At 36.1% G+C, this 26932-nt stretch overlaps 2 protein-coding genes across 4 annotated transcripts in view; one reads left to right on the forward strand and one right to left on the reverse strand.

The window, feature by feature from the left end:
• GSK3B (glycogen synthase kinase 3 beta) overlaps positions 1-26932 on the reverse strand; it is a 209558-nt gene that overhangs the window by 62764 nt on the left and 119862 nt on the right. For all 3 annotated transcript variants that reach the window (XM_079155326.1, XM_079155324.1, XM_079155325.1), the window contains 2 exons: positions 15236-15319; positions 4844-4954 (listed from right to left, as the gene is read on the reverse strand). In XM_079155326.1, coding sequence (XP_079011452.1) covers positions 4844-4954; positions 15236-15319 — 195 coding nt within the window. The remainder of the gene's footprint in view (positions 1-4843; positions 4955-15235; positions 15320-26932) is intronic.
• Positions 24969-25786, forward strand: LOC306670625 (bcl-2-like protein 12). Its single transcript, XM_079155373.1, has one exon. It carries the CDS (start codon positions 24993-24995, stop codon positions 25752-25754), a length of 762 nt encoding a protein of 253 aa, XP_079011499.1. The 5' UTR covers positions 24969-24992; the 3' UTR covers positions 25755-25786.

Below are 26932 nucleotides of genomic sequence, written 5' to 3' on the forward strand. Positions count from 1 at the left end.
TCCTGTAGTGATCTAATTCACTCCCACCCACCCTGGATCTTCAGTTCTCTTTAAAAAAAAATTTTTAATAATTCACTTTAAAATTTTCTCACTACTCTCTTTCTGACCTCTACCCCAAAATCCACACCATAAAAAAAAATGTGAAATAATTCATACCAAAGATATGAGTGTCTTGGTGAAATAGATAAATAAAAACTTTTAAATGAAATAAAATAAAAAGATATGGGTTAGATGAAACATAGACATATGATGCCATCTTTAGAGGCTACTGATAAGGGTTAGATTACTTAACCGGAAATCTACTGTCCTTCAGAGGCATGACAGAAACTGAAAACAGGTGAATTGCAGCACATCTTTAATATTAATATGTATTAAAGTTGGAAAAGTTTAAGCCTTCTTAAAGATGAAGCATGACATAAAATGCATATGTAAGATATTCAATAATACCAGCATTTACCACTAAAGTTAGAATTCAAACATTTAGGTATCCATGTATCTTGTAAAAAAAAAAAAAAAAAAAAAAAAGATGCGATTCTATAAGTGTATCACTGCTCACAGAATCAATCTCCAAGTCTTAAAGTGTATTCTGAGTTTAATTCTTTTTCACTAAGAAAGTGATTTATAAGCAACTGAATTCATAGATATTCATCTACTAACATAAAGATTTTACCTACTCTGTCAGGGTATTAACATCTAGGTCAACGAAAATAAAAAGTTTTCTTTAAAAAAAGGGCTAAACAGCTTAAATTAGGTTAATTTCAGGATGTCTTTTTACTGTATTCTTTCATCTGGAAGATTACTCTATCTCCACTCTCTTCCTTCATCTTTTGCAAAACCAAGATTAAGAATAAAACATGCAATTCTGTATCTTCTTGTTCCACTTTGTAAAAGCACACTTATAAGAAAGCTGAAAGGGTTTCTACACTAAAAAGAGAGAAAACAACTATTATTTTCCCGGCACTATTCTAAGTGCTTTACATGTGTTATTTCACTTAATCCTATAACAACCTCACGTAATCCATAAATACTATTATTATTTTATATATAAAGAAACCAGGTCAGGGAGATTAAGCAACTTGCCCAATATCACATTTGCAATCTTCTGTTGTGGCTTGGGAATAGATATTCTTCTTAAAATTGCAATTTCTTTATTCTGTCATATTTTTACTTTATTAACAAAGGTGCAAAATATAACAATTAAAATAGTTTAGATGACTACATAGAAGATTAAAATATTAATTCTTAGAAACTGGGCCAGGGATGTAGCTCAGTGGTAATGTCTAGCATGTATAAGGTCATGGGTTTGATCCTCACTTGCTGTGAAAAAAAAAAAACAAAAAACAAAACCATCAAATATAATGATCCCAATTTGAAATATAACAGATTATTTTAACATGTACTAACGACAAAACCAAGTGATTTTCTACTCATTTATTTAATTCTTACAATTGCTCTGTGATATATACATTTCCCCTTATTTTAAAAGAGAGGAAAATGAAGTTCAGGGAGCAGTTTGAACACAGTAATAAAGTTAATCAAATCTAACTCAAGGCCAATGTTTTCCCCCTTTGTGCCACAACATCTGTTTAAAACAAATAACAGAATAACAATTTTGATTTTCATTCACAAAAATGTATCCAGCTCTCTTATACATTCAGACCTTGTCCTTACACAAGTTTTGTTTGTTTTTCCAATTTAAAAACAAAACAAAACAAAAAACAAAAAAATCACTTCAGGCTAGGTGTAGTGCACACACCTATAGTCCCAGCTACTCAGGGATCTGTTCAGGGCCAGCCTCAGCAGCATATTGACACCTCACCTCAAAAATACAAAAAAATTTAAGTTCATAACAATGACTGGATTGTCATCTGTTTCAGAGTTACATTTCAAAACCCATTTAGTTCTGAAAGATGCACATCAGAAAAACAAAGATGCTCAAAACTTTTTAACTTATAACTATCATCAACTATAAAACAGGCAAGAGAAAAGAGGTGAAGAAACAGGTTCCAAACAATATGTTCACAGAATGACTCAACTCTCCCAGAAAAAGTGAAAGTGAAACAATCACAAAGAAATGCAGTTGCCATTTTGGTAAACATGTATGCCAAACAAATCTTTGTTAGATGGTACCATGAAAGAGTTGAACGTAATTTGTCACTTTTATTTCCATCTCCCAATCTAAGATTTTTCATATAATAGGACTGCAATAAAACTGTGTAGAATGAATAAGTGAAGAAGCTCAACCCATAAATCCATTAACTACAGACACTATTTTTCTCTTTTCAGAACTTCAAACATACAAATAGATTTGTGTTCCCAGAGAATACCCAGGGCCAATAGGTGATTCTGGAAGAGCTGTGGTTATAAAAAAGAATGATCCCTTTTTCAACAAGGAGGAGAAATGAATACTACTTTTCTCTCCATGTATATCAACTTCAATATGCACAATAATTTTACTTTAATTTTTATAAATATACAATATTAGAGATTAAGCCCAACTATATACTGGCAAAATATGAACATATGAAGTGATCTCCACAATGTAATCTTTAATCCATGAAAATATAAGAGAGTTCCAGGATGTATTTTTATACCAAAAAAAAAAGAGGAAAATGTATACCTTATGTTACCATTTAGAGAAAAAGGTAATAGGATTGGATAAAATAATTACACAATGATGATTTTTAAAAATGACAGAATAAACTGTACAAAATTTTTAAAAATATTTAACTTTGGTAAAAGAAAGGATCAGAGAAGAAACACATAAAAGTTTAACTTCTTTGAACATATTTTGTTAAACAGATTGTACTCTGGAAGCATGTGAATATTTTTATGTTAATTTAAAAGTAAAATTAATGTAACATTTAAAAAATACAATCTATAGGGTTAGGGCTGTAGCTCAGTGACAGTGTGCTTGTCCAGCATGTGTGAGACACCGGGTTCGATTCTTAGCACCACATAAAAATGAACAAAATAAAAATAAAGGCATTTTGTCCATTGTCAGCTATAAAATTTTTTTAAAATATAATCTATAATAAAAGTAAAATAAAACATATGAAACTTAATGGGGTATAGTCACACAAAGAGAGTTCTTCAATGCTGCTTTAAAATAGATACCTTAGTTCACTCCTAATAGGACTGAATAGGGGGGTAAAAAGTGCTTCAAAAAGATCTTAAACATTATTTTCAGCTGAAGGTGCTAGTAAGTGGGTAATTATAATGCTGTCATTGAGAAATGAAATTTTCAGCATTAAGTGATGGAAGACAGTCAGGGTTAAGTTTTAAAAAAACTGGACTCTATTGCCATGTAAAATGAACCAATAATTTAAAAAAATGTGATAAAAAAACTCAATTTTAATTGGAAATATCAATATGAATTTATTGTGTATTTATTTTTTGGGGAAAAACAGATGTGTTGTATCTTTGAAAAAATTACCCATATCTCCTAGCTCTTTTTACTAAAACAATCCAGAAGTGATAACCAACCCTATGGCAGTTAGCACATCCAATATTTAGACTATGGTCTCTAAAAACCATTTCTTACTAAAAGAACATGGTCTCCTCAAAGAAAAGGTTGATTTCAACCTTTGAGGAAGAAATATGTAAGATGAACTTAGAACACTGTTATTCTAGAGAATAAGGGAGCTATCACATAGTATAAACAAAAAAACAAACCAGAATACACCTAACTAGTAACTATGAAGGATGTTATGGAACCGTTCAATTCTAAATTTTGCTAAGTAAAAGTAAGAAATCAAATATAAACCTGTCTTTTCATATCACTTGTACTTTAAAGTACAATTAAGAGTACATGGGCAGCTGGGGTTGCAGCTCAGGGGTAGAGCACTTGCCTGGCACATGTGAAGCACTGCATTCAATCCTCAACACCACATAAAAATAAATAAAATAAAATGAAATAAAATAAAATAAAATAAAAGTATCTATCTACAACTGAAAATAAAAAAGAAAGAAAGAAAAAGATTATATGGGGCAGTTTCTCTTTATGAAAGAATTACAGTTCTTAAGAAAGAATAACGACATTCATCAATAACATTTTATAAGGCCCATGTGGTGGTGCACACCTGTAATCCCAGCAACTCAGGAAGCTGATACCACAAATTTCAGGCCAGGCAAATTAGCAAAGCCCTATCTAAAAATTAAAAGGGTCAGGATGTAGATGAGTGGTAAATGCCCTTGGGTTCAAACCCACTACCAAAAAAAAAAAAAGTCAAATAAGTAAGATGGCATCAGTATTAGAAACCCCAAATTAAGTAGTATTTGTATATGTTTTAAATTGCCAAAAGTTTAAATTACTGCTACTGATGCAGCAAAAGTATCTATAAATATCAATAAGACCTTAAATTTATAAGTATACAATTTTACATAAGTTTATATGATATGCTCCTATTTTGGTCTGTGGCACAATAAAGTTATTAGAAATTTTTAAAATATGCTATGGTTAGCAGAATTAGAATTAAAATTCATAACTGTCTGTGAATAATTCACTACAATTTATGAGAATATCTTCAATATATATCATGAAAGGTTGTTTTTTTTTGTTTTTTTTTTTTGTTTGTTTGTTTTTTTTGTGGTGCTGGGGATTGAACCCAGGGCCTTGTGCTTTTGAGGCAAGAACTCTACCAACTGAGTTATATCCCCAGACTCTCATGGAAGTTTTAAAAGTGAAAACCTCATTATTTTAAAACCATATAAGAATTTACCAAAACTAGCAATACCCACTTTGCAGTTTTTTCTCCCTGAAAATTAAATGCAATAATACAATATTCTCCCTGTCTCACGACAAATATTTTCCAAAATGGGAAATTGTTCCATTTTTACATACCTTGACATAGATCACAGGGAGCGTCTGTTTGGCTCTACTATAGTGTCTGGCAACTCTGTATACTGTTTCCGGAACATAGTCCAGCACCAGATTAAGGTAGACCTCATCTTTCTAAAAAGGTTTATTCAAAAGAAAAAACAAACAGATTAGAAATTGGTCTTTAAATATTCAAAGTAAATTCTCTATACATTCAATTATTCAGATTTTTAAAGAAAAGATTTATGTGTTCAATTTTGATTACACAAAATTACTTTAGAATATAACCAGAACAGTAAAAACAAGTATATCACACCTCTGTAATAATTCCATGTAAAAAACATGGACACTTCAATACTGTTAAGATTCCCAATCATATTTAAACTTTTATTTTGGTTACCATGATTTTAAAGGTATCACCAATGGTAAAATTTCCTACATTCTAAGCTGAGACTCAAAGTCTTCATATCCTATCAGGAAACGCAGTATGGTAGTAAAAAGAGTACCAAATTGAGAGCTAAGAAAAATAGATTTTTAGCTTTAGCTCTGATGGAATTGGTGTGTGCAAGTCAATCTTTGTAGGCTTCAGTTTGTTCAGCAATAACTTGATTATTAGAGACATTCTTCAAAATGTCTCTAATCTCCAGTTGGATGTAGTGGTACATGCCTGTAACTCCAGCAAACTCAGGAGGCTGAGTCGGATGGAAACTTCAAGGACAGCCTCAGCAACTTAGTGAGGCCTTAAGCAAGTTAGCGAGACAGAGTCTCAAAAAACAAAACAAAAAAATTAAAATTAAATAAAAACGGATGTTGCTCAGTGGTTAAGCACCCCCTGAGTTCAGTCCTGGTACTTAAAAAAAAGTCTCTAATCTCCACAAAAAAGTTTTATAGTTACTTAATAGTATATAATTAGTAAAATAATCGTTTGTGTTCTATAATTAACTATCACAAAAAGAGTAGCTCATAAGGAAGTGAGTTACCACAAAAAGGTCATATGTTCAAATATCCTTTCTTTTAGTAGCACAAAGACACCAACCCACATCTGAAAAAGGGAATCCAACCAAGTAGGAAAGAGGAACAACCTGTACCCTGTTCCTGTCAATGATATGTTAGGTAAATCAAAGCAGAAAATGAAGTTTAGAATTATTACTATCTAATAAGTAGGAAAAACTGCAGATAAACAAACTTTTATAATCTCCTGATATGAAATTATCTTAGTTACCAAACTGAAGGAGATAATTTAAATTTTCAGCATTTACTGTATGTTACTAGTCACTGCAGAGGAATTAAGTGTGCAGGTATAAAAGAAGAAATGGAAGTGCATATTGCAAGAAGAACTTCAGGTGCAGTGAAAACTGTAATCGCAACATGAGGTCAAAGAGAAGGCAGATACAAAGAGGGCAGATACAAAGTAAAGTTAAAAGTTTACTTTTCAAAAAAAACCTCTTAATTACAAGGTATCTTGATCTTAATAAACCACTTGACAAAATTAATTATAATGTTTATTAACAACTTGCAGATATGTACAGCACAGAATTACAACTTACTTCATTTGCTAAACAATCATACTAAAAGGAAAGAATATAAAGAATAAAAGGTTACTGTTGTGTTCAATGGTGGTTTCTAGTGGTAATACTATGAACTCTGTCATTCATAAGTGCTTTAATTTATAAGGGGTTGTAAGAGCAAATAACTTCAAAAACTAAATAACAAATGTAAAGGTACAGCCAAACCCTGTAATGTAGTAAGGGGAAGTGGTTGGTCAACCAGTGCAAAAATTAATTGAAAGCATTCTTAAAAAAAAAAAAAAATTAACAATGTGGTACCTAGTCAAATAAAACATACTTGGGGACAGATCTGACAGCATATAACCTCTAATTTTAACACAGCCAACTAAGATTGACATAAACCTAGGAAAAATGGCTTAAAACCCAACAGTAATTCATCTGCAAAGTAAATAGTAGGTGTAAGTGAACAGAACTGATAAGTAATCTTAGTTGAGAAACTGCTAATGAAAAACATAATGCAACATTAGGATATGGCAAAAGTACTGTGTTTAGATAAATAAAGATAATTCCACTATGCAGATTTCAGGCCTCATTTGAAGTACTGATGATATCCCTTTTAAAAGCAGCTTATTTTATTAATGGTAGCAGCAAAGTGGAGTACATCAAAGGAAGGTTAAAAAAATCATGTATAAGTTCAGCACTTTACTATTTTATGAGAAATATGGAGGCTTGAATAAATGATCTTCTTAAATTTACAAATGTTTAAATGTAAATTAAATAGTCACAACAATAATCCCTGAGGAAGGGTAGTGTTCAACTCTAGAAAACATAAAGAGTATACAGCAATATTTTCACATTCTCAAAAGTTTTATTGAGAATTATTTATAGTTTATATATTTTATTGAGTTTTATTTATAGTTTTATTTAGAGGTTCCTACAAAGAACAATTCAGGAGACTGGGGACACTAATATTTCAGGGAAAGGGCTGAATTCAGCATTTTCAGCATGTATAATTTCCTGAAACATCTCAGGTCTGCTGTTTTCTTTCTTTTCTTTTTTTTTTTTTTATTTATTGTTTTGCTTTTTGGTACCAGCAGTTGAACTAAAGGGTACTCAACCACCGAGCCACATCCCCAGCCCTAATTTGTATTTTATTTAGAGACAGGGTCTCAATGAGTTGCTTAGCACCTCACTTTTGCTGAGGATGGCTTTCAAGTCAGGATCCTCCTGCCTCAGCCTTCCAAGCTGCTGAAGATTACAGGTGTGCGCCACTAAACCTAGCTCAGGCCTGCTGTTTTCTTAATGCAATCTCTCTTAGATTACCAGACTGAATTCTTAAAAACTCACAGAGTAGCTTAAAAGTTAAAAGCTGATACAGAAATAAAACACATTAAAGAATATGAGTTCAGATGTAGATTCTAAAAACACTTATTTCACTAACATGAGTAAGTACTAAACTCAAAGAGCTGCTACTAGGCTTCCAAAACTGGCTAAGAAGTCACTGTTACAAATCCTTTGAAAAGAATTGTATTTTTATACAAAGTGGATCTTATTCAGAAACTCAAAAAAAAAAAAAAAAGTTACACGAGGGCATAAATATAGACATGGTTCAGTTTTTTTCAGTCCATCCTTCCTTCCTTCCTGTACTGTACTGCACTTTCTGAACCCAGGGGTGGGCGTTCTACTGAGTTATATTCCCCACCCTTTTTATTTCAAGACAGGACCTCCTCACTAAGTTGCTGAGTCTGGCCTTAAACTTGTAACCTTCCTGCCTTAGTCTCCCAAGCTGCTGCAATTACAAATATGCAGGACTCACCAATCAACGGTTCAATTTTCTTAGTTATCTTTAATCAATGAAAATCACTCTAATCAATGAAAATCACTTTTCCACGATCTCCACATTAAAGACATACACTAAGAAATTTAAATGACAAGATTTTGATTATACCTAACAAATCAACAACAGCAGGGGTAACTATCATATCTTCAGAAAATAGATAATATAATGATACTTTTATCCCCAGATAACTTCTGAGGTCAAGAAAAAAAAAAAATGGCTTAAGGCTGCAGTTTTAAATAGAACCATGACATCATTCTAAAACTCTGATGGGATGCAAAACAGCATATCAGAAAACCCAGTAATAAGACATTCAACACAGTATCATGGAAGACCAGGATTCTTCTTGGAATTGGGTCAAGGAATTTTAGCTCCAAAAAAACTTCACAACAGTTATCTTTTCTCTAATGGGTAAAATGGGCTGGTAAGAGAGCAAAATAATAGTAACAGTAAAGGGGGTATGGATTAGGGTAAATCTTTTTGTTTAGAAACTTTGGGGAAGGAATGGAAAAGGGAGTAAGCAGCTAGCAAACAACAAGTAAGGGCAAGCTTTATTCCTATCTGACATCTTAAAATAAATACCAAAATTACCAAAAGATTGTTTAAAAACAAAACTGCAAATGTACTAGAAGAAAACATGGGTGTTTCTGCAAACCTTGGAGGACAAAACAGCTATAAGCTATTAAGGAAAATATGCCAATTTGATTATATTCAAATGTGAAACTTTTATACTACTTTAAAAAATATCACAAAAATTATGTCCAAACACTGTGACAATTACGAAAAGACTGATTATTTCAGTTATGCATGTCAACGGGCTAATCTGTTTTTATTTAAATACTGAATAAGAAAAGACCAATATCAAATAGAAAAAAAGGTGTTATGGTTTGGATATGGAATGTCCCCCAAAGGCACATGTGTTAGAAGGTTTGGTCACCAAATCAGTAATATTCTAAGATGGTACCTTTGGAAAGCTGATTGGGTCATGAAGGTTCAGACCTCATGAGTAGGTTAATGTACCAATAAATTCATCATTTGACGGCATTAGTGGGAAGTGGTAGAAACTGTAGGAGGTGGGGTCTAGTTGAAGGAAGTAGGTCATAGGGGGCATGCCCTAGTAGAGTATATCTTGTCTCCAGTCCCTTCCTCTCACATTTGTTCTCTGTGCTTTCAGGTCAATGTGAGATAAGTGGCATTCCTCTACTACATCATTTAGCACTGATGTTCTGTCTTACCACAGGCCCAAAGCACTGGAGTCAGTTGACCACAGACTGAAACCTCTGAAATCATGAACCAAAATAAATTTTCCTCCTCTAAGCCTCCCCGCAACTTTCAGGTATTTTGTCCCGATGATGAAAAGCTGACCAACACAGAGCATGAAGATGGTCATACAAATGGCCAACAAAAATGTGGAAAGATGCTCAACCTCACCAATAATTAAAGGAATAATAAAAAAACAATGAGTTGCCATTTTTTCACCTATCAAACAGGAAAAGATAATTAAATCTAAGAAACCTAAGTATTAGAAAAGGTCACTTTCCATTATGCATCACATCTCCTTTCTGGTGAAAACTCAGACTCATGCAACCTTTTGGGAAACTAAATGGGTTAATGTATTCAACTGAAAGTAAAAAGACATACAAACTCCCAATTTGACTCAACAATGCCATTTCTGGGAATCAAGTTTATGAAAACAATTGTGCATTTATGTGTGCCCTTGTGCATGTCAGTCAGATTTCTTGCTATCTGTGATTTTCACACAGGAAGGAAGGTAAAGAGAAAGAAAAAGGAAGAGGGGAGAAAGCTGCAGGTTGTAAAATTGATAAGGTACTATTTCTATAACTTGGAAGTTTCATTAATTAAAAACATAATAGCTGGGTATGGTGGTGCACACCTGTATCCCAGCAACTCAGGAGGCTGAGGCAGGAAGATTGCAAGTTCAGGGCCAGTCTCACCAATTGAGTAAGAACCCGCCTCAAAATAAAACATAAAAGGGCCCAGGGATTTAGCTCAATGGTTAAGCACCCCTGTCACCAGCATCCTCCCCTCCAAAAAAAATTAAAACATTTGCTCTTAATATATATGTAGTTAGCTATAATCACTTTCCTTGTCTCTTAGATGAATGACTCAATTAATGGTCTTTCTCTTTTCAGGGCAGAGAACTCTTTCAAAACATAATAAAAGATACAAACTAGGCCTCAATAAAAAATGCATAACCATTTAGTAATGATGTTTGAATAAGGAGGTATTATAATAGTAACAGTAGCAATAACAATAGTACAGGTAGTATTAATGATAATAAAATATACAATCATTTGAGAAGGGTTGTACATCTTCTGCAGACCCAAAGTTTAAAATACTGGTTTAAATGATTAAATAAAAGTAAAGTATTTAGATTAATGCCCTGGAGAGAGTATCATGTAAATTTCAGCTATCATTACCACTACCTCTACTACTCTTATTACTGCTACTATGACTATTATTTCTACTGCTATTATTCAACCATTGTTACTAAGGTATTTTTCAATGTTACCTTTCTGGTACACTGCTTCTGCAGAAATTCACATTCTATGCTAAATAAAAAAAGCATGTTATATAGACTCGGAAGTCAGGCTGCCTAGGGTTAACCCCAACCTTGTCACTTAATAGTTATATAATTCTGGGATAATTTAAAAGCCAGTTTCTTTTTCTATAAAATGGAGATAACAACAGTAACAATTCTTCACATGAAATGCTAGGAGATTTAGGTGAGTTACAAAGTACAGGTAAGAACTCAGGGCGATATTTGATGTACAACAAGTATAATATATATTTGCTATTGTTAAACACAATGGTTTGTGCAAATGGTAAATTAATGTTTACATGCCAGGTGCTATAAGCACTCGATAAACATTTTTCTTTAAAATTTGTTCTTTGCAAAATCCCTACTATACAGGAGGCAGGGGATAGGCTTACAAAAGTGAATATCTTGCCCAGATTCATAGATGCTATCATGTGCAACAACTGGAAAGGAAACCCAAATATTTCTAGTTACAGAGTCTTTAAAATGACAAGGTGGAATACAACACAAAGAGTCATTAAAATGGACATCTCATTCAGCCACACTGAAGTCAATGAAAATATTTACCTAATATTATAGAACTACTACTTTTAACTCCACCCAGATCTGAAAAATGCTTACAGACAAAAATAGGTTAGCTACTATTCTCAAATGAAAAATAACTACAGGGAAATAAAGAAGAATATATGTAGTACAACTTAACAGAATATTACACAACTATATATGATGATGCAATAGGAAGTTTTAATGAAATCATTAATATTTAGTAAGGTTAAGAAGAGTCAAGCATATACACCTATATAAATGAGCACATATGGAAGAAGATATGTAAAACTGTTGAAGGTTAGAACAGTGACTGTGAAAAAAATTTTTTTGAAAAAAAGGGAGTGATAAAGGCCCAGAGAGAAAGAACACTAAGAGAAAAATTCAAGCCAAGTAGGAATCAGTAACAAGATTTATAGAGGATCACAGGTACAAAGTAAGAAAGATAAATAGAAATCCAACAAAAGAGAGGTACAGAGACAAAGAAAAAGGCTGATGGAGAACCACAGGAAGGAAATAACCAAGAGAGAAAGAGGGAGAAGAGAGCAGAAACAGAAGGAGAGTTACAGAGGAAAAGGAAATCTGAAAGGAGTGGGTAAAAAAGACCAAGACAAAACCCAGAGACAGAAAGACAGAAATCCAGAACCTAAGAGTGAAAGGGCAGAAATCCAGAAAGGAGACAGACTCGAGAGAGGAGAGAAAAGAGTTGGAGAAAACTGAAGGAAAATGATGAAAAGGGAAAGAGTCAAAGATGAGTATAGAGTATTTCTAAAACTTCCACACACATTTGAATTCATCTAACCTAGAACCTACCTGAGTCTTTCATTTCTGTAATCCTGAAACAATGAATTCTTGTTCTTCTGATCTTTGCAATACCTCAACTCATCCCCTAAATGTCTCCTCATGGCCTCATTTAGGCTCGTATTCTTATGGCTGATCTCTTTCCCAAAGCTTTCCCCTGTGCTCTCCGAAACCCAAAAAGAAACTGTCTGATAATCTCGTTTTCTTATTGGAGGGTTCTTTTTATTGCCTTTCCCCAGACAAAATCTGAATCTCACCCAAAGGTACTGGTTTCCTTATAACATTCTCATAAGTTTGTTTTTACGCCTCAACAAATTCTAGGAACAGAAGGAAATACTGTCAAACTGTTGACCTTTTACTGTCCTGACCTCAAACAACACCCAGGCTTCTTCCTCCCCGAAACTCTATACACCCTCTTTATCCAACCTTGTCAATGTTAACTTAGAACACTGTAAGTAAAGCCATACAAGTATCTATTTTCTGGACATCTCTATGTACATATCACATGGGCCATCTCAAACTTTATTTCATTCTTCAAAACTTTTCTCAAAAATACACACGGGCAACACTTCTGCTAGAAAAATACCTACCAATTATAGGACTACTATATTCAGAAATACATAATCTCTAGGGGCAGGTAAGAAATTCACAGATATTTAAATCTCTCTATAACAACAGTGGAACTCTATTCCTGGAGAGTCCGATCTCTCAACCCTAGAGCAGAACCCATCTTTTCCTATGTCTAGAATTACTTCACTACTTGATATATCAAATACTACATTAGTTCTGTTAGAATAATTCATAAGTAGAGATTATGAGTGGCAAAAAGAAATGATCTTTTTGGTGACTATAAGATTATGGGAAATCTTAAACCTGTGTATACATGTCAGAAAACTTCCCTTTTTAAAAAATTTTCTTTTGACAAAGTTTAAGGGAAGAAAGAAGACAGATACAAAATGAAGGCTGAGATGTCACCCTGCTTTCAGTTATTCACAGAACACCTGCAGATCAAAGTTTAGAGTCACTGCTTTAAGTGAAGGCAGCTTCTATGAGTCTCTGTTACAGATTCTGAGTACAAGGGACCTAAGCAATTTGGATGTTACCAAAAGTAAAATGATTTGTGCTTTGGGAAACATTTATTAGAAAAAGAAGAAAGCTTTTATCCTTTTTTTTTTTTATAAACAAAGATAATTATTTTTTGCACTATCCCACTTTTTTCTTTATTTTAAGGAGCTACCCAAAACTAAGCTATCTGTTTTTCACTTTAGAAATTTTACAATGCTCAAGAAAAAGTTCTAAGAGATATACAACATTTGAAAGTTTTTTTTTTTCTAATAGACAGAGGTTCACTGTCCTTGTTAACCTCTATTAATGGCATCTCTGTATCTATAAGAATGATTTTAAGATAAATAGGAAGCTGTAAGCAGTAGCAGGGAGGAAGTCCTACTCTGAAGTACTCAGATAACAGCTGGTCAACTGTTACCATGAAGGCAAGATTAAGTCTGGGGTAAGGGTTGCCAATTATGGGGGTTTTTCCCACCAAACCAAAACCAGACGGCAAGCCATCAGGTATCTTACATTTCAAGGTCTGATATTCTTACCTTTCTACACTTGAATTTCACAGAAGTTGAATGAGCTAATATTTATGAAGCATTAAACCAGTACTTGACATATAGGGAGAGCCATGCAAATTAAGCAATCAAGAGAAAATATTTAGGGACTTTGTAAGGAGGCCTTCGCAAATGAATTTATACATAATCTAGTGGCTCACAGAAATAAATAACTCTGACCTTTACTTTCCTTCCTGGGGTATTATGATGTCTAGCATCTAATAACAAAAAGCCATGAGGATGCAAAATTTCATTTTCAGAGTGCTGTGAACATAACAGATGCTCCATAATCTTATTTGGGAAGGCAAAGAAAAACAAAGGCCAAAACAGCTAAGATTAAAGATAGTATAAGGCAGTAGGTGCATGAACCAAGTAATTAGATTTAGAAATAAGAGAACTCAAATATCTATTAGGGTTTATGATTTCCATACGAACAGAGGCAAAATTTAAACTTAAAAAAGAATTGAGAAACAAGTATTGATAAAGGACGAATTTACTAATTATGGCTGGTAACACATATTAGTTATGACATACAAATGTATACACAATTATAGATCTATAGACATGGACACCACCACCTTGGCTTAAATACATAGGTCTTCTCCTATATCACTGGGTTTATCATGTGAAAATAAAAAGAATTTCCAAGAAAATCTAAGTACAGTTATGGATCTAAGAACATTACATATTATGTGCATAAAATCTGAAGTCCAAAATATCAAGTGAATTTATTCAGTCATATTTACTTTGCCCCTCTCCCCCTCACAAAAAAAAAAAAAAAAAAAAAAAAAAACACACACACACACACAAGTGAGGTTTCTATGTTACTTGCCAGGTTCTTGCACCCCAAATCAATGAAGAAAACAATGTAAGGAAATACTGAAACTGGGGAAAAGAATAGACAGTAGAAAAAGACCAAAGTACAGCAGAAGAAACTGGTTTTCTTTGCTTCTTTCTCCACTGATTACATTAACATTAGTTATTGCATCTTCTGAAGAGAAAGACCAAGGGAGGAGAAAGGTAAGAGGAGCATTCTTGGCACAAAGTCTGAATTATCCTTTACTTTCACAAAACTAAATGTGATCAGAAATTGTGACAATTTATAGTAAGCTCTGTATACTGTATTTTTTTTTCCTACCAAAGACCAATTAAACTTACTTCCTAATTTATAACCCTCTTTCTAGTCCTATCAAAGTCCTCCTACTTCCTCTTCATCTCACATCAATTTCCACCTAACAAATTGACATAATTTTCCTCCCTACAATAAACAGATGAAGTGATTTCATGAAAACATAGACATATTAATAAAAATATATAAACTAAAGACAGATGTTTAAAAAAAAAAGGAGAAATTCTTAAATATTCATTCCCTTTATATTCTCATTAGCATGTTCCTGTTATAACTAATGATATTCAATGACCATTTCTTGGGCCTGTGCTTTGAATGCTTTCTTTCAATTAGCAACTATTTTGCTAGGGTAGAGGTGGGGAGGTATTATTTCTCGAAAAATAACAAGTTTATTGTATTATTTAATACATACTCTCTGTTATACCTACCTTCTCACCACTTGAGTAGAAGAAATACCGCAATCGGACTATGTTACAGTGATCTAGCTTTCTCATGATCTGGAGTTCTCGGTTCTGAAAAGAAAACACATGAAAATAATTTTTAAAAGACAACAATTATTCCATCATAATCACCAAGATGCTCCTGAAATAACATTAAACACTACAAAGAGCAAGCTATGTATATGCTATTAAAAAGTACAGTTGGTAGACCAGAACTGAACTGCAAACTATTTGTTACTAGTCCATGAACTATTTGTTACTGCTCAGTAATAAGATTCGAAATTGAGGGTTTAAAATCTTTTATAGCAATTTGACAGACTAATTTTTTATCTATGAATCTGATAATAAGAATTGAGACCTGTATTTTGTATTTTTAAAACTTTTACTTTTCTAGTAATTCATTTGTATTATATTTGCAAAACTATCAGTCTGGGGAATTAAAAATTATAGAAATTGGTGCTTTACCACATATAACTTGAGAAGCACTGGTCTATGATTTGGAAGAAATATTTGAAATGAGCTGCTGTTACTACTATATTTTTTTTGCCACTAATAATAAAAAATAAATCAAACTTCTTAAAAAGCAAATTAAGTAGGGATCAAATGAGACACTTAACAATCCCATTTCTTTCTCAGATACAGTGAAAAACACCAGGAGTTAACTAGAAAAAGACATGTGCAGTCCTGACAGATTTATAGACTACAGAAACTTCCTTTGGGAAATTTCAAAGTTACGCTCACATCGCCTGATAATTAAACATTAAATAATATGACTTTTAAATATCTTATTCTACTGTAATAGTAAATTTAAACAGATTATTAACAAAGAGTACATATTCCAACAATATTCTAGTGGCTGTCAAAAATACCAAACTACCAGCTATGTGACCAAAAAAAAAAAAAAAAAAAAAAAAAAAACTCAGCTTTTTATACTATAATAATTCAGAAAGCTAAAAAAAATGAGGTATATGCCTGGGAATCTGGAAAGGATAATTATGGTCACAAAAGAGCCCATGAAAGAGAAAGTTGAGGATGTTTAGGGACCAGCGAGTCAAAAAAGCAAAACTACCTTAGAACAGATTGGGCTCTAGTTTTTAGAAGATAGGAGAAATAAGTGAATAGTCTTTAAATGACCTTCAGAACTGGGTTTATGTATGCAGTAATATTTAAATTCTTAAAAGACACCAATCTGTCATTCCATTACTTGTTACAAAATGCGTAACTGAAGCAATAAACATATAATATAGTTCAACTGCTTTAACAAAGATAATAACTGATGTCATACTCTTTGAGTTTTGACCATGGAATAGAGAAGGACACAGAAAACATTACCAAACTTGAACCTGCGTCCATTTCTGTTCCAAACAGAAGTGGTTTGTAGAAGAATTTCTACACTTTGCCAGTTCACATGTAGGAAGCACACTTGTGTAGAGAATTGCCAGGTTTGTGTTTTTTGTTTTTGTTTGGTACCAGAGATTGAACTCAGAGGCAGTTAACCACTGAGCCACATCTCCGGTCCCTTTTATTTTTTATTTTGAGACAAGGTCTCGCTAAGTTGCGTAGGACTTCACTAAATTGCTGAGGTTAGCTTTGAACTTGAGATCCTCCTGGAGCCTCCCAACTCGCTGGGATAACAGGTTAATGCCACCACACCCAGCCAGTAACCAAGACATACCTCTTCATGATATACAAGCTAGTAAAATTGTTTTTAACATACACAACTATGTTAAAAATAAGCTATCTGTTTTTCTAGACTTTAGGTACATGGAATGTCCCTCAAAGGTTCATATGCTAAAGGTTCAGTCCCCAATGCAGTAATATTCAGAAGTGGGGTTTTTAAGAAATGTTTAGGGCTGTAACCTCATCAGTTTTTAATGCATCTGATCCCCAGGTATCTGTCCCCGGGCAACACACAATTCCCTAAAAGAGCCAAAAGACAATTTTCGCAGAGCAATATTTATAAGCATTAGTTAAGCCAATGTTAGGTAAACGAAGTTCCAGGCCTAAGATACATTTAAATATGCAACTATCCCAATTCTAACCATGTTTACTGAGTCTTTATTAGCTGACCAATGATATCAATTCTACAGTAGAAAACACTATTATTCTACAAATACAATGTACTAATTCTATGGCAGGCATACTGTTCAGTATTGAAGGATGTGAAAAATGAAAAGGACTAACAAAGTTCCTACTGTCATGAAACATTATAGAGAGAAAAAAGGGAGTAAATAAATAATACATATTCATTCAGAGTAAAAGGATGGATCATGATAGGGAGAAAAGGCTATATTTTAGATCAGAAAGTCAGAGAAGATCTTATGAGGAAGGTAAGATCTTTACACCAACTTGAATGATACAAAAGTCAGAACCACATGAAACCTCCAAAAATTGAAGAGAATCAGTTTGGAGGAGAAAGTGGAACAAGAGTTCTGTTTTCCAGTTACATTTAAAATCCTTATTATATAGCCAAGTGAGGTTCAAGGTAGAAGCCAGGGTTAGAAAAATGTATCTAAGGTTCATTTGAATAAAAGGGATTTAAGTCAAAGGGATCTGATGGTATCACCTAGGGAAGGTTCCACATAAGGAGAGAGAAATTCATGGAATGAAAAGTAATAGAAGTAATCAATGAATGGGAAGATAGGAGGAATATTATCTTAGAAGCTGAATAGAAATTTCAGAAAAAGTGAGTGACCATTTATGTGAAAAGTTGCTGAGAAACACACACACACACACACACACACACTCACACACACAAAACTGACAATTGTTATGGCGAATGCAGGACATTGATGACTCTTACTAGAGTAGTTTCCATAGAACAGTGGTGACAAGAGCCTAACTGGATTGAGCTGGGCACAGTGGCACACATCTGTAATCCCAGCAACTCAAGAGGTTGAGAAAGGAGGATTCCCAATTTGAGATTAGCCTTGCAATTTAGCAAGGCCCTTGGCAATTTAGCAAGACCCCTTTCTCAAAAACAACAAAAGGACTGAGGATACAGCTCAGTGGTAAAGCATAACTGGGACTGGGTTCAAACTCTAGTACCAACACCCCCCCCCCCCCAACCAAAACCTAACTGGACTGAATTACAGTGGTGCAGGAGGAGGTTTAGGAAGGTATTAAGAGGTTAGAAAGTTTTAGAAGTGGACAGATTTCCAGTCACAGAGGAATGATGAGATTAGTAAACTCACTCCCTCAAAATGCCTATAAAATAGGACTGTAATATAGAAAATAACCATTTAGGACTGTGGAAATTAAATGATCAAAGGAAATAACAAACTGAGAAGTCATTATTCATGAAACACTTGTAGATGCTACAGTTAAGACAGTGAAAAAGTCTTCCTGCTGGGGGATGTTATCATTTCTCCCTCGGCCACCCACCTTAGTCTGTGAAGGTAGATTTATCATAGCAGAACATTCAGAAAGTTAACAGGGAGATCTGAGAAATCAGAGAAGCACAAGGGGCCTAAATAAGCTCCCTTCTTTATTCCAATGAACTGAGAGGCTGTGTACACATATAGGACACCAAAGAGTGACTCAGAGAAAGTAAAAGTCAAGGACAACTTGAGAACTGTCCAAACTCTAATCATCAAAAAGAGATGAGAGTGGGCTGGGGAGATAGGTCAGTTTGTAGAGTGTTTGCCTTGCAGCACCACAAAAAAAAAAAAAAAAAAAAAAAAGTGATGAGAGCCTTATAAACTCAAAGTATGTCAGCACGATTCCTAACCCATAGAACTATGGGTTCAACCACTCAACCACTAGTGGCCACAGTTTCTGGCCACTAACCTATGCAGAGAAAGAGCTGAACCCAAAGAAACCACGCTAAAAAAAAATTAAAGAATTAAAAAATTAACAGAGAATTCAAAGGCTTCTAACTTTTGGGGAGAAAGAGTTCACAGATTATAATCAGGTAAGATACAAAACATAAACAAATAAGTAAACAAAACACCTCAAAACAACAACCTTCAGAATATTTTAAAAACATGAGAATCCTGACCTATATTCAGGTAGGTTTATTCCTTTTTAAGCAGTCAATAGAAAATGATTCCTGGTAGACACAGCAATTGGATTTAGAAAACAAAGAATACAAAGGAGCTACTATAATTTGGTTCCAAGAATTAAACAAAATTATATTTAAAAATTTTTAAATGATATGATGATAGTTACACAATAAACATGGAATATCAAAAAAGAAATACTAACTTTTTCCCCCCTGCAACTGAGGACACTGTGAAAGCCTAGGCAAGACCTCTACCACTGAACCACAGCTCCAGTCCGCTGGAAATATTAACCTTTAAATGAGAAAATTAACCAGAGTTGAAGAGTATAGTTAAAAAAAAAAAAAAAAAAAAGGAAAAAGAAAGGTTCACCATGGGTCAAGAAAATATATGAGATGATATTTTTAAAAAATCAGTGAATTGGAAGCAGGGAAACAAATTATCCAATAGAAAGAAAGAAGATAAGAAAGACTGCAGAGACTATGATGCATGCTCACATCTGAGAACCACTGTGCTTGAGAAGCTCTAGCAACACCTCACAACTTTGGTGCCAGTTGTATATGTGGAAATTGTGGAGCAGTGAAGAGATAAGAGGACCGGATCAAACCTGGTGAGCTGTTTCCTTCTGCCACACTCTTCCACCATGATGTTCTGCCCTGAGGAATGGAACCCACCATCTGTGGACTAAGACCTCTGAAACTGTCCATCTTTCCCGGCGCTAGCTCTCTTCACTCACCACCGGCTCATCCTTTCGGCGTTTGTCATCGCCATTTGCCTGCCTCTCGCCTGTCCACTGCTTGCCTTGACCCTATCCATCACCCAACGCTCGAGGTTCACCTCCCGATGGTGGACAGCTGCCAGCAGATTGACCGCAGACCGTCAGTGGAGAACCAGCTGCCTGCTGCTTCCTGGAAGTTCACTGTTACAGTACCTGCAGGTTTGATTACACGTAGCTGCCGCCATTTTGAGACAACAGCCAGGCCCTGTAGGACCCCTGGCCGGACTGACTGAGTCCTGTCTCCAGGATCCCTCAGCCCGACCGATCACTCCCTGCCTCTGGGGCCCTCACATCAACTGACTGCTCCCTGCTGCCAGGACCCCCAGACCAACTGACTGTGCCCTATCACCGGGAACCCAGACCAACTGATTGCACCCGGCCTCCTGGATCCCACAACCACACCAAACACACCCGACCTCCAGGACCACTGCCGGACCAACTGCATCCTGTCTCCAGGACCTCCAGCTGACCACGTCCACACCTGAGCTGCAGCTCCCCATTTGCCAACACATTTGGAAGCCAGAGCAGCCATCTTGGATAATCCTGGAAGCCGTAGCTCCGATCTTCGGGTGGGGCAAATGCCATCTTGCAACGCCTGCTGCAGGTTTGAAGCCCATTGTCAGGTACCTCTCATACATCAGGAGGTTTCATTAGTATATGACTGTTTACAGTAGATTTTCTTTTTTCTCCTTTTAAAAAAAATATTTAAGTTTTTATTTCTTTACGTTTCTTGCTTTCTTTTCCTTCTGTTTCCCTGTTCCCTCAGAGTCACTTTCTCCCTTATTTACATGATGTTATTGTCCCCATAGGGGCTATTTGGTCTAGAATTGCATAGTGTCTGATTTGGGTACTGCTAATATTGATCTCCCCTTAAAGAAAGGGTTTTGGACACCAATAGGGCCACTATAAGGCTATAGGGGGAAATCTGCAATACCTCAGATCTGCAGCGCTAGAGGGGAAGATACATGAACAACATGAAAAAACAAGGGAAGAAAATGATCCAAACAAATCTAGATTCTATAGTAATAGAATCCAATGACAGTATGTTAGAAGAAATGTCAGAAAAGGACTTCAGATTATACATGCTTAAGATGATTCGCGAAGCAAAGGATGAGATAAGAGAGCAAATGCAGGCAATGAATGATAACACCAATAAGCTGAAAGAGCACCTGCAGGAAGCAAAAGATCATTTCAAAAAAGAGATAGAGATTCTCAAAAAAAATACCAAACGGAAATCCTTCAAATGAGGAGACAATAAACCAAATAAAAAACTCAATGGAAAGCAAAACCAACAGACTAGACCATTTGGAAGACAGAACCTCAGACAATGAAGACAAAATATTTAATCTTGAAAATAAAGTTGCACAAACAGAGAAGATCGTAAGAAATCATGAACAGACTCTCCAAGAACTATGGGACATCATGAAAAGACCAAATTTAAGAATTATTGGGATTGAGGAAGGCACAGAGATACAAACCAAAGGAATCAACAACCTATTCAATGAAATAATATCAGTAAATTTCCCAAACCTAAAGAATGAAATGGAAAATCAAATACAACAGGCTTACAGAACGCCAAATGCACAGAATCACAACAGATCCACACCAAGGCACATTATAATGAAAATGCCTAACATTCAAAATAAAGATAGGATTTTGAAGGCCGCGAGAGAAAAGCATCAGATGACATATAGGGGGAGACCAATACGGATAGCAGCAGACTTCTCAACCCAGACTCTAAAAGCTAGAAGGGCCTGGACCAACATATTTCAAGCTCTGAAAGAACATGGTTGCCAACCAAGAATCCTATACCCAGCAAAACTAACCTTCAGATTTGAAGATGAAATAAAATCCTTCCATGATAAACAAAAGTTAAAAGAATTTACAAATAGAAAGCCTACACTACAGAATGTTCTCAACAAAATATTCCATGAGGAGGAAATGAAAAACAACAATGTAGGTCAGCAAAGGGAGTAACTACCTTAGAGAAAAACCACTCAAAGGAGAAACCAAGCCAACTTAAAAACCAAAACTAAGACCAAATGACTGGGAATACAAATCATTTCTCAATAATAACCCTGAACGTTAATGGCCTAAACTCATCAATCAAAAGACATAGACTGGCAGAATGGATTAAAAAGAAAGACCCAACAAAATGCTGCCTGCAAGAGACTCATCTCATAGAAAAAGACATCCACAGACTAAAGGTGAAAGGACGGGAAAAAACCTACCACGCACATGGTCCCAGTAAAAAAGCAGGGGTTTCATCCTTATATCACATAAAGTGGACTTCAAGCCAAAGTTAGTCAAAAGGGATAAAGAAGGACATTTCATACTGCTTAAGGGAACCATAAATCAGGAAGACATAACGATAGTAAATATTTATGCCCCAAACAATGGTGCATCCCTGTACATCAAACAAATCCTTCTCAATTTCAAGAATCACATAGACCACAACACAATAATTCTGGGCGACTTTAACGCACCGCTGTCACCACTAGATAGATCTTCCAAACAAAATCTAACCAAAGAAACCATAGAACTCAATAACACAATCAATAACCTAGACTTAATACACATATATAGAATATTCCATCCATCAACGAGCGGATACACTTTCTTCTCAGCAGCACATGGAACCTTCTCGAAAATAGACCATATGTTATGCCACAAAGCAACCCTTAGGAAATGCAAAAAAACAGAGATATTGCCTTGTGTTCTATCAGATCATAATGGACTGAAAGTAGAAATCAATGACAAGGTAAAAAAAGGAAATTACTCCAACACTTGGAGACTAAATAATATGCTATTGAATGAAACATGGATAACAAAAAACATCAGGGAGGAGATTAAAAAATTCTTAGAGGTCAATGAGAATGATGATACAACATATCAAAATCTCTGGGACACTATGAAAGCGGTATTAAGAGGAAAATTCATTGCATGGAGCGCATTCCAGAAAAGAATGAAAAGTCAACAATTAAATGATCTAACATTACAGCTCAAAGCCCTAGAAAAAGAAGATCAGAATAACAGCAAAAGTAGTAAAAGACAGGAAATAATTAAAATCAGAGCTGAAATCAATGAAATTGAAACAAAAGAAACTATTCAAAAAATTGACATAACAAAAAGTTGGTTCTTTGAGAAAGTAAACAAAATAGATAAACCCTTAGCCACACTAACAAAGAGAAGGAGAGAGAAGACTCAAATTACTAAAACACATGATGCAAAATGAAATATCACAACAGACACCACTGAGATACAGAACATAATGAGAAGCTACTTTGGAAATCTGTATTCCAACAAAATAGAAAGTACCGAAGACACTGACAAATTTCTAGAGACATATGCTCCTCCCAAACTGAACCAGGAGGACATACACAATTTAAACAGATCAATATCAAGCAATGAAATAGAAGAAGCCATTAAAAATCTACCATCCAAGAAAAGCCCAGGACCAGACGGATTCTCAGCCGAGTTCTACAAGACCTTCAAAGAAGAACTCATTCCAATACTTCTCAAAGTATTCCAGGAAATAGAAAAGGAGGGTACCCTACTGAACTCATTCTATGAAGCTAATATCACCCTCATACCCAAACCAGGAAAAGACACATCAAGGAAAGAAAATTTTAGACCAATATCCTTGATGAAAATAGATGCTAGGATCCTTAACAAAATATTGGCAAACCGTATCCAAAAACGTATTAAGAAAATTGTGCACCACGATCAAGTGGGGTTCATTTCTGGAATGCAAGGATGGTTTAACATCCGTAAATCAATAAACGTAATCCATCATGTCAATAGACTTAAGGATAAGAATCATATGGTTATTTCAATTGACGCAGAAAAAGCGTTTGACAAAATACAACACCCCTTCATGCTCAAAACACTAGAAAAAATAGGGATAGTAGGAACATACCTGAACATTGTAAAGGCTATTTATGCTAAGCCCATGGCCAACATCATTCTTAATGGAGGAAAACTGAAACCATTCCCTTTAAAAACGGGAACAAGACAGAGATGTCCTCTTTCACCACTTCTATTCAACATTGTCCTCGAAACTCTAGCCAGAGCAATTAGACAGACTAAAGAAATTAAAGGGATACGAATAGGAAAAGAGGAACTTAAGCTGTCACTATTTGCGGATGACATGATTCTATATTTAGAGGATTCAAAAACCTCCTCCAGAAAACTTCTAGACCTCATCAATGAATTCAGCAAAATAACAGGCTATAAAATCAACACGCATAAATCTACAGCATTTTTATACGCAAGCGATGAAACGGCTAAAAGGGAAATGAGGAAAACAACTCCATTTGCAATAGCCTCAAAAAAAATAAAATACTTGGGTATCAATCTAACCAAAGAGGTAAAAGAACTCTACAATGAAAACTACAAAACACTGAAGAAAGAAATTAAGGAAGACCTTAGAAGATGGAAAGATCTCCCATGTTCTTGGATAGGCAGAATTAATATTGTCAAAATGGCCATACTACCAAAAGTGCTCTACAGATTCAATGCAATTCCAATTAAAATCCCAATGATGTACCTCACAGAAATAGAGCAAGCAATCATGAAATTCATCTGGAAGAATAAGAAACCCAGAATACTAAAGCAATCCTTAGCAGGAAGAATGAAACAGGGGGTATCGCAATACCAGAACTTCAACTATACTACAAAGCAATAGTAACAAAAACAGCATGGTATTGGCACCAAAATAGACAGGTAGATCAATGGTACAGAATAGAGGACACGGACACAAACCCAAATAAATACAATGTTCTCATACTAGACAAAGGGGCCAAAAATATGCAATGGAGAAAAGATAGCCTCTTCATCAAATGGTGCTGGGAAAACTGGAAATCCATATGCAACAGAATGAAACTAAACCCCTATCTCAAAAAAGTTTGTACAACCTGAGTGGAGGCGGAGACAGAGGCGGTGGGGCCCGGGACCAGGTGCCTCCATGGCAGGCTCAGAGGAACTGGGGCTCCGGGAGGACACGCTGAGGGTTCTAGCTGCCTTCCTCAGGCGGGGTGAGGCGGCTGAGCCCCCTGTCCCTACCCCATCCAGGAGCCCTGCCCAAGAGGAGCCAACAGACTTCCCGAGTCGCCTTCGAAGATGTCTTCCCTGTCCACTGGGTCGAGGAGCAGCTCCCCCTGAGTCCCCTCGGCCTTGTTCCCTACCCCTCCGCCCCTGCTATGGTTCAGAACCTGGTCCAGCTACTCCAGACTTCTATGCCCTGGTGGCCCAGCGGCTGGAACAGCTGGTCCAAGAGCAACTGAGATCTCCCCCAAGCCCAGAGTTACAGGGTCCGCCACCCACAGAGAAGGAAGCCCTGCTGCGAAGGCTGGTGACCTTGCTGGAAGAAGAGGCAGAAGTCATCAACCAGAAGCTGGCCTCCGACCCAGCCCTTTGTCGCAAGCTGGCCCGCCTGTCTGCAGGCTCTTTCGTCCGCCTAGTGGAGCTCTTCTCCAGCCGGGAGGTCAGCCCTCGCCCAAGCCGCACAAGTCCCTCGTTTCCATGCCCTGGGCCCCCACCACCTTCCCGGAAACCCCTCGCCCGCCTGGCTCTGGCCCTGGAGCTAAGCCGGCGGGTGGCCCGACTCGGGGGCACCCTGGGTGGACTCAGCGTGGAGCACGTGCACAGCTTTGTGCCCTGGATCCAGGCCCAAGGGGGCTGGGTGAGCCACCAAAGCCTCTCTGGGCTTCACTTTACCCAACCGTAAGGTAATGGGGGAGGGCAGATTGGGTTCCTCGCGACCCACACAGCTCCTAGCTCTACCAGCATTTCGTTCGGTGGTTTTTGAGTACCTCTGTACACCAGGCACTGTGGTGACGTGTGTAGATGCTGTGCCTGGCTTAAACCACTGATGCAGTCTGTGATTACATGGTTACCATCTGTCTCTCCAGTGGTGCCTGTCTGAGTGCCCCTCCCTGGAGCAGCCCCTCCTCTGCCTGGCTCTCCTGCTCCTAATGGTGTGCTCCTACATCACCCCCAGTGAGGCCTGCTCTGATTCTCATTTATTTGTTCTTTTTTTGTTGTTGTTACCTGGGATTGAACTCAGGGGCACTGAACCACTGAGCCACATCCCCAGCTCTATTTTGTATTTTATTTAAAGACAGGGTCTCACTGAGTTGCCTTGCACCTCACTGTTGCTGAGGCTGGCTTTGAAGTCAAGATTCTCCTGCCTCAGCTTCCTGAGCTGCTGGGATTACAAGCGTGCACCACCGTGCCCAGCTATTTGTTGTTTTTTTTTTTAATTTATTTTATTTTTTGTAGTGCTGGTGATCAAACATGGGTCTCATACATGCTTTACCACTGAGACATATCCCTAGCCTGTGACCTTCGTTTAAAACCACAGACACCTCCCCTCACCCCAGTCCTCTTCCCCCTTCATGTCTTAACTTGCCCTTCCACAGCACTCAGCACCTTTAATACATGGAATGGGTTTGCACGTACAAAAAAAAAAAAAAAAAAAAACCCCTATCTCTCACCCTGCACAAAACTCAACTCACAGTGGATCAAGGACCTTGAAATCAGACCAGAGACCCTGCATCTTATAGAAGAAAAAGTAGGTCCAAATCTTCACCTTGTTGGCTTAGGATCAGACTTCCTTAACAGGACTCCCATAGCACAAGAAATAAAAGCAAGAATCAATAACTGGGATAGATTCAAACTAAATATCTTTCTCTCAGCAAAGGAAACTATCAGCAATGTGAAGAGAGTGCCTACAGAGTGGGAGAATATCTTTGCCTCTCATACTTCAGATAGAGCACTAATTTCCAGAATATATAAAGAACTCAAAAAACTCTACACTAAGAATACAAATAACCCAATCAACAAATGGGCTAAGGAAATGAACAGACACTTCACAGAAGATGTACAAGCAATCAACAGATATAT

This window comes from Sciurus vulgaris (genome assembly GCF_902686455.1).
Source record: "Sciurus vulgaris genome assembly, chromosome: 10".
In the NCBI taxonomy this organism is placed as follows: Eukaryota; Metazoa; Chordata; class Mammalia; order Rodentia; family Sciuridae; genus Sciurus; species Sciurus vulgaris.